We start from the raw sequence: 15,286 nt of genomic DNA, 5'->3' as shown, positions 1-15,286 counted from the left end.
ATTAGCAATAAATATTTTGTAATATATATTTTTTAATTATTTAGATATTTCTACATGTAATCACCCAGGAAGTACATTTTAAATTGGTTTCCATGTGAATTTTCCTCCAATGGAATTTTCCTCTAAGTTAGGTGCATTCCTTTTCACAAGATGACTGTTCATCAACGTCAGTAGTAATTGTAGTAGTAGTAATTGGAATTTATACTTTTTGTTACTTTGTAAGCAGCACATAACGAACCGCACAAATATTGATGGAAGTTCTAATTTAATAATAAACACTAAGAAACATTCATATGACATTATAAATATATACAGGCGTGGTCATTATTGTACGAGCTACTGCACGTACACGTGATGCCAATAATGCGTATTGGCAATTTTTCGTATGTAAGTGCACACATTTAGACATTACATTTTCTACTTAAATAAATTTGTGTAAAACCGAAACTCATCGGGATTGGTTTTATTACGCTACCTTTTCCCCCAAAACTGTTATCTTAGTTCCTACTACGTAGTGAACGGTACAGTTTTTTGGTCCCGCGAGCTTAATAGTTTTTTGAAGCTCGTACATCTATACAGTATGGAGAGAGTTATGGATTTCATCTCCAACCCCATTAATACACAAAGGTTACTGTACTGGTTCTTGGTGGAGCGTTTTCGCACATACGTAGGGGAAGGTTGCTTTAGTCGCCCACATAAATATCTAGTATCCTATGTACAAAAAGCGATCTCTGGTGCTTCAAACGTATGTTAGTTAGTTGTTCGAGTAAACAAAAATAACAGGACATCATGTAGGTACCATTGATCTAAAAATATTCAAATGAACAAGTTTTGTTTATGTTTTCACTAAAAAAATAAATTCATTCGTAAGCAATTTCAAGGGAAATGCGATTGTTAATTTAATTTCCGTGATTCTTTTCTATTTTTGACACATTCTACTATTCATTTACTCATCATAAAATGGTAAACATTTTAAAGGTTATGTCAGTAATATTATTTTCCAATTTTATGTGTCGTTGCTAAAGTCGTACCCATAAGGAATTCTTAAGTCGTACCTTGTACGGCTTAGGCATTGTTAGAAATTATTCACATTTTTTTGCCTTTGTGAGCTAAACATTTTCTGTTTTCTCAATTTAAATTACCCCAAATATTACAGCATTTTTCCTTTACGGGGTACGACTAACGAAACCTTACCCTATATGTATTCATAGCACCATGATAGCACCCATGACACCAGAAATCCATGTTTAGTGTAAGTATAAAAGTGACATTTAAATAAGTAGTCATCATAGATTAGTAAAGATACTTCGCCGCCTTGAAATTGAATGAAGCCGCAAATGGCTTATTATAGTAAGTACTTTTTTTGAATTCTTGACAAATGAAAACATTTTTAGAGAAAATTTACGAATAAATAACTAATACTGCGTAATTTACATGATAATTAAATAATTTATAATAATAATTTCAAATATTTTAGGGACATTTTAGCACAGAGACGGCAAAACTTTTTTACGCAACTATTTCAATTCTCAAAACTGGGTACATTTTATTGTTAGGAGTGAGTAATCTTTACTAATCTATGGTAGTCATAGACAGTTTAAAAACATTTATCCGTAACACCATAGAACAACATGCTATAGTCATTACTCTGAGCGTAACACCTCAAAATTAGAACTTAAACTTTCTCTACCACCATAAAAATAAGGAAGCACTTCTTATATAGTTTCAACGATAATTAAGGCCGTTATAAAAAAACAGATCTTTAAATAAAACAAGACAACATAAAAACAGGGTTTTTTTAAACAATTTTATTAGGCGTGAAAAGTAGGTATAATTGTTAGATAATCGTGTTTAGTTAACCTGTTTTATTTACAACCATTTTAACAGTTAATTTTAATTTAATTTACTATTTTTAAACGTACTATTGTTTTAGTAAAGATAACTCACTCCTAACAAGAAAATGTACCCAGTTTTGAGAATTGAAATAGTTGCGTAAAAAAGTTTTGCCACGTCTCCGTGCTAAAATGTCCCTAAAATATTTGAAATAATTATTTATTTATTACGTAAATTACGCATTATTAGTTATTTATTCGTAAATTTTCTCTAAAAATGTTTTTATTTGTCAAGAATTCAAAAAAAGAACTTACAATTATAAAATTTAAATTATAAGCCGTTTGTGGCTTCATTCAATTTCAAGGCGGCGAAGTATCTTTACTAATCTATGCCTACGATGTACTAACCAATAGCAATCCTGATCGTAACAAATTTTACAACTTTTAAAATTCCCGCTCAAAATAGAACTCAAACGTCAAGAAGCATTATTTTCCTTTCTTACGCTAATTCATACAATCGTACCAGCCAGTGATTATATAAATGAGAACTTATTATGATAAAAATAACACAATGAAAGTAACACGAAATAATTCATTAAAATTGTAATACTATAATAAAATAATTTGCTTAAATAATAACTTATAAAGTTATAAAGTTATAGGTAGATAATCTGTACCTATATATGTTTTTATGTCGCTTCGATCCAATGACGATACCGGCAAATAATATTATACTTAGTTTAAAAAACTGGATAAAAAATCGTTCAAAGATTCCGTTACATACATCCATACAGTTCAAGCTAATAAAAGCGTGGCAAAGGGAATTGGCGACACAACACCATGTGTTATATTACAAGAACTAATTAATTGCAGCGAAGAGCCTGCCTAATTGGTGCAACTGTACGCTACATTAAACTGTTGGAGGTACGCTTTGTAATGACGCGTGGACCAAATGGACCGTCATGCTACGGCGCCTGGAGAAATTAAGGAGATGCATCATTGCTAATGTTTCAGTAATTTATATTTTACTTATGAATTTGAATGTTACGAGGTTCGCGCAGTGCTTATAGTACGATCATAATCGTAGCTAAACCAAATAGATAACACTGAAACTCGTGGCTAAATAACAAGTAAAAATAAGGTGTCTGTACTTATGTACGAACATCATCATCATCAACCCATTACTGTCCCACTGCTGGGCACGGGTCTCCTCTCATAATGAGAAGGATTAGGCCGTAGTTCACCGCGCTGGCCAAGTGCGTATTGGTAGACTGTGAAGTCACTATAAGATTTTTTTTGAAGATTTCTTGGTATGCAGTTTTCCTCACAATGTTTTCCTTCACTCTTTAAGAAAGTGATAATTAATTTCTAATACGCGTATAACTTTGTAAAATCAGAGATGCGTGCCTGAGATTTAATCCCCTCGATCAAGAGGCCGAGTCTTATAACCAATAGGCTATCACTGCCACTAAGTACATAACGTGTAACATTAGGTAAAGTAACATAAGGTGTCACGATTCTTTCGTGCATTTAATAAAAATAAAGAGAGCGCGTAGATATATTAATTTGTACACGCGCAAGAAAACGCGCAAACTACTACGACATAAAATAAATATAATAACAATTTACTTAAAGATAAAGTCAGAGTCCGACACGACACGAGTGATCAAAAAATAAATACTTAACAGTTTCACTCCATAGGTACTTTTTTACTTTTAAATACTTGTCGGGGGCAAGTCTAAACGTTGAACAAGTACTTGCACAGGACGACTGACTATAACTAATTTACTTAAATTAATTATTAAATTACTATCGAAATACCCCCTGTCGCTCATTTTCCTACATACTTATTTTCAAAAAGTGACGTCAACTTAAACAGTCTGTTCAGAATATAAACACGTTCTTATTGTTTTATTTTTAACTATACGAGGCGCGAAGCAAGCCGTGGCCCCACGGACCATTACACGCTGTTCACACTACTTGGTGACAGAAAAACTATGCAAGTCGAAATATTGGAAATATGAGTGCGTGTATGTTTTTTTTCTACCATAAAAATAGCAAAAGATCATCAAGACCATCAGATGGTAAATAGCTTCTGCCGCATTTGTAATCTCCAGATAGATTTTTTTATAATATGGAACGCCTCGGAAACGTATGTCTCCCTTACCACACCCTTCAAACCAGAACACAGCAGCGCTTAACACTACTGTTATGAGGCAGAAATAAGTGTGGCGGTGGTGCCGCCGGAGTCGAAACACATAATGAAAATCATATAATGTGGGTAGTTCCACAGTTCGAACTTTAGTTGAGATTAGACGTGAAGCGACGACTCACGTGTCCGCTGATAAGATTTGTGTATAATTATTATTTTGTTTAGTGTTCTTCGCTTTTTCTCTTTTGTGTGTTGGTGTTGTTTGTGTGTAACATAAAGCTGTGAAATAACTTTGGCCATCACGGGGGTCAAGACCAAAAGGTAAGAAATTTATTAATACTGGTACATTATAGGTCGTTTTCAAATTAGACGCGCGTTTATCACGCGGCAGGAACACGCTGTGAACCCTGCCATATAATAAATCTATATACATACAAAAAACTAAAAATGAAGTATCTCTTTGAGATGTAAATATTTGTCGGCCTCTGTTTGTTCCGATTAAACCTTCTAAGGGCTGGGCGGATTTTGTCAGTACTTTTACTGGCAGTTAGCGGATATTATAAGGAGTAACTTAGACTACTTTTATTTTAGAAAAATAATTCCCTAGTGTGTAGGTACCTACTCTTTAAAGCTCGGATGAAACAGCATGACACAATTCGTTTAAATAAATTAATCAAAGAGTCTACTTACAAGTAGGCAAACTGTATAATATTCATAAATAAATGTTTAAGCGAGAGATGTGGTGTTGTTCCGACAACAGTGCCGTGCCGCGTCGTGTCGTCCTAATAAACTGATGTTATACAAAAAGGCGTCGACAATAATATATTAATAGTATGATACGTACATAAAATTATTCTAGATTAAGCTTCCATAACGTAAATTACATGATTGGTAGGCAATTTTAATGATACGAATTAAATATCAATTACTATAAATTAAATAATTAAAGAAATCGTTAGCAGTCACAATCACAAATGGGTTCCTATAAAGATTAATTACTACATACTAACAATTCTAAAAGTTGTTGTATAGAAATTTGATAACGTCGAAAATATTTTAATTTGCGAATTTGGCAATCTGTTCATCGGTACTTAGACTAAGTACCTAGTAATAAAAATATATTTTAAAAAGTTAAATATGATAATACCTATGCATGTGCCGAAATTATGATCAACATTTCCATTGTATTTAAATATTTATAACCAACATCAATTGGTATATAACAACATTATTGTAACGTAAATACAAGGACCAATATTTTATGGAAATTTTCAATAAAATATTGGTCCTTGTTGGTCCTTTGTGTAAATATAATCTTGTTATGTAATTTTCTATTAGCTCTTACTTGTTTTCTATTGCATGCCGTTTGCACCTATAAGTGAAGTGACACTTATTGCTCATATATATACAATGGATTTGTCAGTGATTACTTCGTTGGTGCAACTTTTAATAAATAAATAAATAAATAAATATTGCATTGAAAGTGTAATTCGTAGTTAAGACATTAAGTATATTTATTTCCTGGACACGGGTCTCCTCTTAGCATGGGAATTATTAGGTCATAGTCCATCGCGCTTGCCAAGTGTGACATGTTAGGTCCACACATACCTTTGAAAACTTCTTTTTTAATATAATAGGTTTTCTCACGATGTTTTCCTATACCGCAAGCAAGTCATAATAAATTTCTAATAAAATATGTAACGACAGTAATTAACTAATAAACAAAGGGAAAATTGATAACAAAACCTTCAAGGACAACTTATGGTATAAAAAGTGATATGAAATTTTGTTTTGCTATAGAAATACGCAATCATTGGTACAATATGGAGTGGTTGGTAACTATAGTGTTGGCTGAGCTTATGTGTTGTACACATGGTCAAAATACATTTACTCAGGATGAACAAAAGAAATGTTTTAGTGTGCTCCCTTCCACATACATTCAGGTAAGTGTGTAAAATAAAATAAAAATTAAATCTACCTGCCGTCTAAATAATAAATGTGACACTTCCCGCCGTGCTGGTCTCATTACTGTTTTGGTAGCTGTAAGGTGCGGACGTGTAGTCAGCGCAGATATTACACGCGCACAGATTTTTAACATAGGGTTAATTAGTGCATGAACTTGCCTACCACGGGGCATACTAGAATTAAAGCAAAATACTAATACTCCTGCTCGATTTACTTGTGAACAATGAAGAACACTTAAACAAATTGTTTCTTTGACTTCCAACCACTGTAGACAAATGACTTAGTTATTTTTGGTTTTACGACAAAAAGTTATAGATTTGTTCTTAATTTTTGTGCGACGTACAGTTTATCTGATATAGTGTGAAAAGTGAGAACCCCTTTTTCAAGATGGCGGTCGACGGGCAAGAGTTGTGACTGTTTTGAATTCAGATTTACACTGACCCCCTTGACATCCAAAAAATAGAAGGCATCCACTGAATTTTGCGCTCAGTACCCTTAGTGTGAGTTTTTATGTTTTTACAAAAATAACTATTTTGTATTTGTGTTCGTATTTCCCATTCATTTCCAATCATTTCAAAGGCGGTAGAACCCTTTGCGGTTCGACTCCGTCGGCACCACCGCCACACCTATTTCTACCTAATAACAGCAGTGTTAGGCGCTGCTGTGTTCCGGTTTGAAGGGTGTGGTAAGGGAGATAGACTTTTCGGAGGCGTTCCAGCTTAGTCCTCAGGGGTAGCGGCGCATCTGTGGCCGACTTCAGGTAGGAATATCTAATCCTATCTGGGGTTGATTACAAATGTCCATGGGTGGCAGTAGCCACTTACCATCAGGTGGACTGCATGCTCGTCTGCTACTCCTATATTATAAAAAAAAACAGCTCAAGCTCAAGAGGATTTAAATACTCTTTCTACATGGCTACAACATAATCTCTTAACAATTAATATTTCAAAAACATGTAAACAACCTACTCTGGAATTCTAATAAATCTAAATGTATTAAATTTATGCTACCAAATGTAAGGAGTACGGGGATGAATGTCGCTCTAAATGGTGAGACTTTGCAATTCGTCAATGAAACTGTTTTCTTGGGGATAACCATTGATTCTAAACGCCAGTGGGGACCCCACATCTCTGCTTTGTCCAGCAGACTTAGTACTGCAGCTTTTGCAGTCAGAAGAATTAGACAGTTAACAGACATCCCCACTGCCAGACTCTTCTATTTCAGTTACTTTCACAGCATTATGTCTTATGGCAATCTACTGTGGGGTAGTGCTGCTGACATAGACTGTATAATTACTATTCAAAAAAGAGCAATAAGGTCAATATATAGTCTGCGGCGTGGTGAGTCCCTAAGAGAACTGTTTCCCACTTTTAATATATTGACGGTGCATAGTCAATACATTTATGAAAATATTATGTATGTAAGAAAATACACTTATATGTTTAAAAAAATAGTAACCATCATAACTTTAATACCAGAAATATAAATAAATTAGCAATTCCTAAACATAGATTATGTAAGGTGGGTAGATCTTTCGTGGGCAACTGTATTCGCTACTACAATAAAATACCCGACCACATTTTGAATCTCACAGAAAAAAAGTTCAAACTTGTCGTTAAACTAACGCTATGTAAAAAAGCGTACTATAATTATTTGACTGACAAAACGGTGTGGTCTGAATTAGCTCCAGCTCCACCATGTACCATTACGTTAAGTTAACATTGTTAAAAACATACTTTTTCTTAAAAAGGATGTGTGTTATGGTGTTATGGAGCGGCGAAAGACGCCGCTTCTTCTCCATAACGAAACACCTTGTGAAGTGGTGGTAGTTGTTTTGACATTCGAAAAGTGCTCTGTAAAAAACCTATTTTTAATAAAAAAAAATCATTTGATTTGATTAATAGTAAAAAAAATACTTTAAATGATTATTAAGTCATGATACAAAATATCGTGAGGAAACATACACTTCTGGGAGTTTATAATAAAGTTTTCAAAGCTGTACCTACAGTGTACCCGCACTTGGTGTAGTACGGCCTAATGTCCAGCAGTGAAACAATGATAACATTGTGTCATTGCTGCGTTAATGTGCAATTACTGTTGTTACGGAGTATATGCTGGTAGTTGTGTTCGAGCACATTGTCTCTCTGACTGACACGAGCGCGCAATAACCTCACAGCGGACTTGAAGTTTGGCGCGGTCTACACTTCTACTTTAAAGATTCTAGAAGTTCCAGTATTTCTTGTAAAATAATTCGTGCGTGAGAACGACCCAATTTTCAATTCCGTGATAAATCATAGTTGGTATTAATATTTCTTAGAATGTAAAAAAATTTAGAAGACTCTTACAAATAAGAATAATGAATAAATATGCTTATATATATTTCATAGCATAAATGACCTAAAATGAGTTTGGTAAAAATAATGTTTTCGTAAATCAAACTTGATTTGATTAGAATAATTTTTAGTTTAAAAAAGTTTTGGGAGGCGCAAACGTCAAAATATCTTCCCAGGGGCGCTAGCTCATAACTCTAGTCAGTGCGCTGATTACAAGGCTCTTATGCTGTGGTTTTAAGGTTTGAATCTCAGACACACGTTTCTAACTTTGCGAAATTACATATGTATTCTACTGGAAATTAATTTCGCTTACTTGGCGACAAAGGAAAACATTGTGGAGTATATGTAGGTATTACATATTTATTTAATCTTTAAAATGAGCTAAATCGGCGCTTTTTAACAGTAAGTGGTAGATTAAAGTGAATTCCACTCATTTAAATAATCTAAATTGTATCTTAATTGTTGTTAAGATTACCTTATTAGACAAAGACGTAATAAAAAGTTCATGAACCTTTATCTAAATAATTTTATTGCTATTTTCACCTAATTAATGTTTAGCTAATCTCTCGCTTATAATTTTGATAACCATGTGTTTCTATGTCACATACTTAAGTAATATCTTGTGCTACAGAATTATTATAAAAACAAAAACAAACTTAAAATATAGTCTATGACACTCCTATAATTATTATGATGCATCCAAAGACATCTTTGAAGGTGGTACAACCCTTTGTGGTTTGACTCCGGCAGTACCACCGCCACACCTATTTTTGCCTTATAACAACAGTGTTAAGCATTGCTGTGTTCCGGTTTGAGGGGTGTGCTTTGATACATACTTTTCCGCGGCATTCCAGCTTAGTCCTCAGGGGTAGCGGCGCATCTGTGGCTGACCTCAGGTAGGAATACCTAATCCTATCTGGGGTTGATTACAGATGTCCATGGGCGGCAGTAGCCACTTACTATCAGACTGCATGCTCGTCTGCTACTCCTAAATTATATATATAAAACATATGTTACAATCCGTCAAGCGCATTGAGCTTTAAGGAGTCCTTAAAATTTGATATACATGCATAAAATATGCAGTCCACCTGATTGTAAGTGACAATTGGTAATTGGACCCCAAGATAGGATTAGGATCCTACTTGAGGTACGCCACTGAAGCGCTGCTACCCCTGAGGACTAAGTTGGAACGCCTCGTATAACCCGTCAATGTTTAGTCATACAAGTAACAGTTGATACTGATTATAAGGCAAAAAAAAAAATAGGTAGGGTAGGTACCTCTAGTGTTTGTCCCTGTAGTTCCGGGACTAGAATAGGGCTACGGTATCCCCTGCCTGTCGTAAGAGGCGACTAAAAGGGGGCTTCCGGGGTTGCCGGCGGCAAGAGTGGGAGCTCGAACCGTCCGGAGAGCAAACCCGGGAAGGACGGCGGCATGTGTGGTCGCATGCCGTCGTAAACACCAGGTGTGCGGGAGGAGCCTAAAGTGCTCCCCTCAGGGCAGAGCCCGACCGGGGCATCGCGCTCGGAGGACTCCGGTTTTGTTCCATCGGAGATCCCGGAGTTCTCCACCAAGCGCTGAGGACGGCCACCGGGGGGGTTTTAGTGCGGTAAAAATCCCACATAACCCGGCGTCGCTCCCGCGGTATCGGGTACCTTTTGAAGGTTGCCCCGTCGTAATAAAACAAAAAGGTACCTCTAGTGTGGCAGATTTAAATTAATTCAATTCAAGTTTCAATTTTAAGCAAATATTTATTATTATATATTTGTTTACATAGCAAAAATTATATATTACTTACAAATTATTATTACTATAATTAATCACTTTCATTATACTCGTAATTTACTTACTAATTGCTACTTGTTTTTCCGTGTCCATTATTTTCTGTGGTTTTTGCACATTATTAGTTTTAGCATTAATTGTGTTAGTATTATTATGGATACCTTAATAAGTAAAATTAAAATATCTCATTTATAATATTGAGGTAGTAAAAGAGAATACAATCCATCTGATGGTAAGTGGCTACTGCCGCCCATAGATATCTGTAATTAAACTTCAGATACATAGATTAGTAAATATTACTCACTCCTAACAAGAAAATATATAGTCTGATTCATAATTAGGTGTCCAAAATGTAAACAAAGGTGTTGGTTGACCTATCAAGTAAATATGTTTCAAATGGTAGTTTCTTATTTTTGACAATATTAAATTAATACAACAATAATGAAATAATAATAAAAATAAATTAAGATTAATTCACATTTTCTAATATTTATACTATCTCAATTTCGTTCCATTCAGTAATAATAATAAAAAACAAGGTTATGGTAGAAAATTAAAATGTGGATAATGGTAACAAAATCGGAACACAAAACATTTCTTGTGCCGTCATTTTTAAATTTCGTAGCTGATGTTATTCATTTTCGTGATTGTAATCGAACTGGAATGTATTATCGTTTTCATAGCGCGTTTGTTAAATTGTGAATAATTGTAAAGTTAATAATTGTAATTCGTTTTTTGTTGAGTTTGTTAAAATTTTTGTTTCTTGTTAATTTTGACAGTGACATTTGTTTGTTTACATTTTGGACACCTAATTATGAATCAGACCATAGATATAACGTCATAGATAATATATCTATGAATCAGACTATAACTAGTTTTGACAATTTAAATTATCACTGTCATCTATTTTCGTGTTTGAAAAATATTAAAAATATTTAGTTTTTAGATCATTTACGAATTAAACGATATTTTTTCGCACTTTTTCTTCGATTTCGTGTTTTTGCACCACTTATTTACGCATGCCCATTAAATGGCTGACAGAATTATCAGCCATTTAAGTCATTTAATGGGTTCCTTCAATTACAAGGCGGTGAGATATCTATACTTATCTATGTTCAGATAAGATAAGATTTGGTTTAATAAGGCCTTAGATTGGCCACAGTTGCGTTGTTATTCCTGAGGACTATGTTGGAACGCCTCGGAAAAACTTTTGGGGGTGATTGTCTTCTGTTAATAAAATACATTACACCTACTTATGTTAAAACTTAGGTTTATTGCATTGAAGGTGGTAGAACCCTTTGTGGTTCAACTCCGGCGGCACCACCGCCACACTCATTTCTGCCTCATAACAGCAGTGTTAGGCGCTGCTGTGTTCCGTTTTGAAGGGTGTGGTAAGGGAGACATACTTTTCCGAGGTGTTCCAGCTTAGTCCTCAGGGGTAGCGGCGCATCTGTGGCCGACCTCAGGTAGGAATATCTAATTTTATCTGGGGTTGATTATAGATGTCCATGGGCAGCGGTAGCCACTTACCATCTGGTGGACTGCATGCTCGTCTGATACTATTAGATTATAAAAAAAGTGAGAAGTCCTATATGATGAGAATAAGAAGATATTTGGATCATTAAATTATTTTTTCAAATTCATTTAATAGCGTTTTAAACACAAAACAAAATTAGTCAGTCATCTTCCACTTAAAAGAAACACCATACATAAAATGACGACATACATGCTTATATTAATGCAACATTTATCCCAATGCTGGGCATCTTTGCCCACAGATAGATCACACATATATAGCACACAATTTTATTAAAATACCTAGTTTTATACCTAATTTTAGTAACTAATTTATGGTAATAACTTACTAACAAGTGTCATATTTGATCCTTAAGACATTGCCATGAAGTAAGTATTCAGTTTAGTATTTTATTTGGCATTATAACGTATTTTGCACGTATTCTGTTATCCTATACGATTTTCGATATATAACAACACTGCTTAAGTATACATTTCTAGAAATTTCCAGAAATAACGTCTTTAATAAACTCATTCCACTTTAAATTAAACTGACTCGACATTTTCGTTTTGTCCCAATCGTTTAACGCACTGTACCTAATAGAATTAAGTGCCAACTGCTTAAGGAGTCTTATATCCGCGTGGCTACTTGCAACACCAACAAATGCTACGTAAAAGTCATGTGACAGTGGGTCCGCACCCCACGCCCCGGGGTCATCACTAGAAAGTACCACAGGAAGACCCAATGCTAAGTAAACAGCCAAGGGATGGTTCCTCACATCACGCACTAAAGACAACACTACATTCGATATCACATTCACCTCGATCGCAATGTCCCGTTTCTTAACAGCCTGCAGAAGGTATGGATGCTTTAACAGCGCGTATCCATGCCCTATCCTCTTCGATCCTAAAAGAACAGCGTCAACTAAATTCTCATCTGGAGGCAACCCGTACCAATTCGTTTCGCCACCATGGAAATAGAAACTAATCTCGTTTTTCGCCTCCTCCAATGCGGGGAGGAAGTCCTGCAATGGCTTCCCTAAATCCTCCTGACCGACGAGGTCGAATCCAGCGATCAAGTCCGGCATATCATTCTTCAATCTCAAAGCAATAGCAAGGTCTTCTTGCAGTTCATAATAAGTACGCTTACGTGCTCTAGTCACAATAAATTTGATACCAATAAAGTCTGGGTACTCCTTCATAAATCTCTTCGCTACTTGTTGGTACAATCTTGGGAGATACGTGATGTCATGTACACGTCCGTCCAATTCATACAAACGATTCAATCCGCTTCTGATTTCAATATACATGATGTTGTCGTTGTAAAATTCTTTTAATGCTGCATAGAAGAACTTTTCGCGTACTGGTCTGTAGGAAATTAAAGATTTAATAGTGTCACAGACCTTGTTGAATCTAATCCAAATGGTGTTTATATCAGCATTCATATCATTTTCGTCCTCAGTGTACATTGTAAAATGTTTCTTTAGTTTCGTGTCGAAAACTGTAATGTTATCCGCGGCGTTCCTTAATTCGCTAAGGAGAGTCCATTTAACGGGGCAAGGTAGGTCGGGAGTTGTGTCCGAGAAGTGTAATTTTAAATCATGTTCAAGACAGGCGTATAAGTGGTCTTCATACGTCAGCTCCATCAAACGATCTACACTGAGCATCAACGAGCTGTGTACATGAAGCGCTGCTCCTTTTGGCATCTTCTTTATTATTTGGTACACCTTAGACTCTGGTATCTGGTTTTTGTACTTGAAATAGTGGTTGGAGAGATTGAAACGTCCTGGGCTGTTGAAGGAATCGCGTATCTCTTGTTGCTTCCATCGCATAAGGATTCTATTTGCGATACTTTCTTCTTCATTGAGCAGGATTTTGCCACCGACTTGCGCATCAAGTTCTTCGTCAATGAGCTTCTTTCTTTGGATGCTGTAGTCATCTATATTTCTAGCTACCACACTGATAACGAAGATCACGCTGTATGGGAAGTAGCGCATTGTTTATCAACTCGCCGGGTCACTCGTTGACATTGGGTATCATTTCACAAGACTGAACGGTAGACGCGCACTTTACTGATATATATAGGTTTGTGCATTGTGTAGTTCATTTCCTTAGCACCGGTCGTGAACGAAATCTTGTCATTATAAAATTGACCGCAACGTAGCGAGAACGAAATTACTTAACAATGTAGCCTACGAGTATTTGCGAGTTAAAAATAGTATTTCGCTAGAAAATAATTAATGAGCGTAATTGTTGTGACTGTGATAGATAAGTTCGCACGATAGCTAAACGTGTTTTGTATTACGCGTAAATATATAAGCATTTAACATATTTCCATTAAGTCGCTGAAGACTTTTATATAGAATTGATTTTCATCATTTTAAAACCGAAAAGTGAATTTCTCGCTGAAGATTTCTGTAATAAATAACTGCTTTCGCCAGTAATCAATATTTTGGTTGCGTTTCGGTGTATCTAATAATTATTTTTTGCACAATTATACTTAAACATAGAATTATAACTTTACTATACTCGTAATTATTCATAAACATAGACTTTAACTACACAACTAATAATGAGGAAACAAAAAATAAAGTCTACAGGTAGGTATATTACTATATCCTGAAGTGAAATAAAAGACAGTATTCTTCGAAATCGGCATATTTGTAAGAAATAACAACCGGTCACACTCACGTACGCCCTGACACAAACACTCGCAAGTCGTAATTATAATACCTAGTTCATTACAAAAATAATACCGTAATTGTTATTATTGTATCATTACAATACAATACAGTTCATACTGTATTGTTATAAATATCTTGTAATTTATAATCATTGTTTACTTGCTGACCCGGCAAACTTTGTACCGCCTCAGAATCTATTTATGAAATATATTCCATATTTACTCACCTTTTAAACCTTCCCTGGGTTCTACAATTTATTCTAAACTAAAATTAGCCAAATCGGTCCAGCCGTTCTCGAGTTTTAGCGAGACTAACGAACATCAATTAATTTATATATATATTGATTACATTAACGTATGTGTAAAATAAGAGTGGGGCTACCTGTCGCAAGTATTAATTTATTTATGCTTACTAGGTGGCTTAAATAATTGTTTGAAACAATCAGCTGGTTTTACGAACAAATTATTATTATTTACTAGCGTTTACTCACCGCTTCGATCGCGGCCAGAAGCCGATGACATTTATTATCAATTGACAATTATTATCTAAACATTTGATTTTTACAATTGTATGACTCAAGAGTAATGGAAAATTTCGAAACTTTTGTAATCGTATTTCTACCTTACAACAACTGATAGAACTTTGTGATTCGAGTCCGGCGGCACCACCGCCACACCTATTTCTGCCTAATGACAGCAGTGTTAAGCGTTGCTGTGTTCTGGTTTGAATTGTGTGGTAAGGGATACATACTTTTTTTAAGGCATTCAAAATTAGTCCTCAGGGGTAGCGGCGAATCTGTGGCCGACCTCGGCAGGAATATCTAATCTTATCTGGGGTTTACAGATGTCTATGGGCGGCAGTAGCCACTTACCATCAGGTGGACCGTCAGACCGACGGCTACATCTATTTAAAAAAGCCTACATAATTGTATGAAAAAACTTGTCTAATAGACAATTTTAGATAAGTAAATGCAAATAAAGACAAATTGTCTGCCTACTTAGTGAAATTTATTGAACCATTTCTTC

General features: G+C 35.1%; 2 protein-coding genes across 2 annotated transcripts in view; one reads left to right on the top strand and one right to left on the bottom strand.

Moving 5' to 3' along the window:
* The first annotated feature begins 4,157 nt into the window (after positions 1-4,157).
* Positions 4,158-15,286, top strand: part of LOC140746175 (T-box transcription factor TBX2) — a 324,177-nt gene continuing 313,048 nt past the window's right edge. The window contains exon 1 of the mRNA XM_073078214.1: positions 4,158-4,305. The gene's annotated coding sequence lies outside the window, so the exon portion shown is untranslated. The remainder of the gene's footprint in view (positions 4,306-15,286) is intronic.
* On the bottom strand, positions 10,935-13,839 carry LOC140746174 (adenosine deaminase 2). The gene has a single exon (XM_073078205.1). The coding sequence runs from the start codon at positions 13,572-13,574 to the stop codon at positions 12,075-12,077; it is 1,500 nt and encodes a 499-aa protein (XP_072934306.1). The 5' UTR covers positions 13,575-13,839; the 3' UTR covers positions 10,935-12,074.

This window comes from Epargyreus clarus, unplaced genomic scaffold (assembly GCF_041222505.1).
Source record: "Epargyreus clarus isolate Ecla_fem2 unplaced genomic scaffold, WU_Ecla_fem_2.2 ptg000012l, whole genome shotgun sequence".
Classification (NCBI taxonomy): Eukaryota; Metazoa; Arthropoda; class Insecta; order Lepidoptera; family Hesperiidae; genus Epargyreus; species Epargyreus clarus.
Note: the sequence above shows the minus strand (reverse complement) of the source record. Positions and strands in the feature narration are given on the sequence as shown.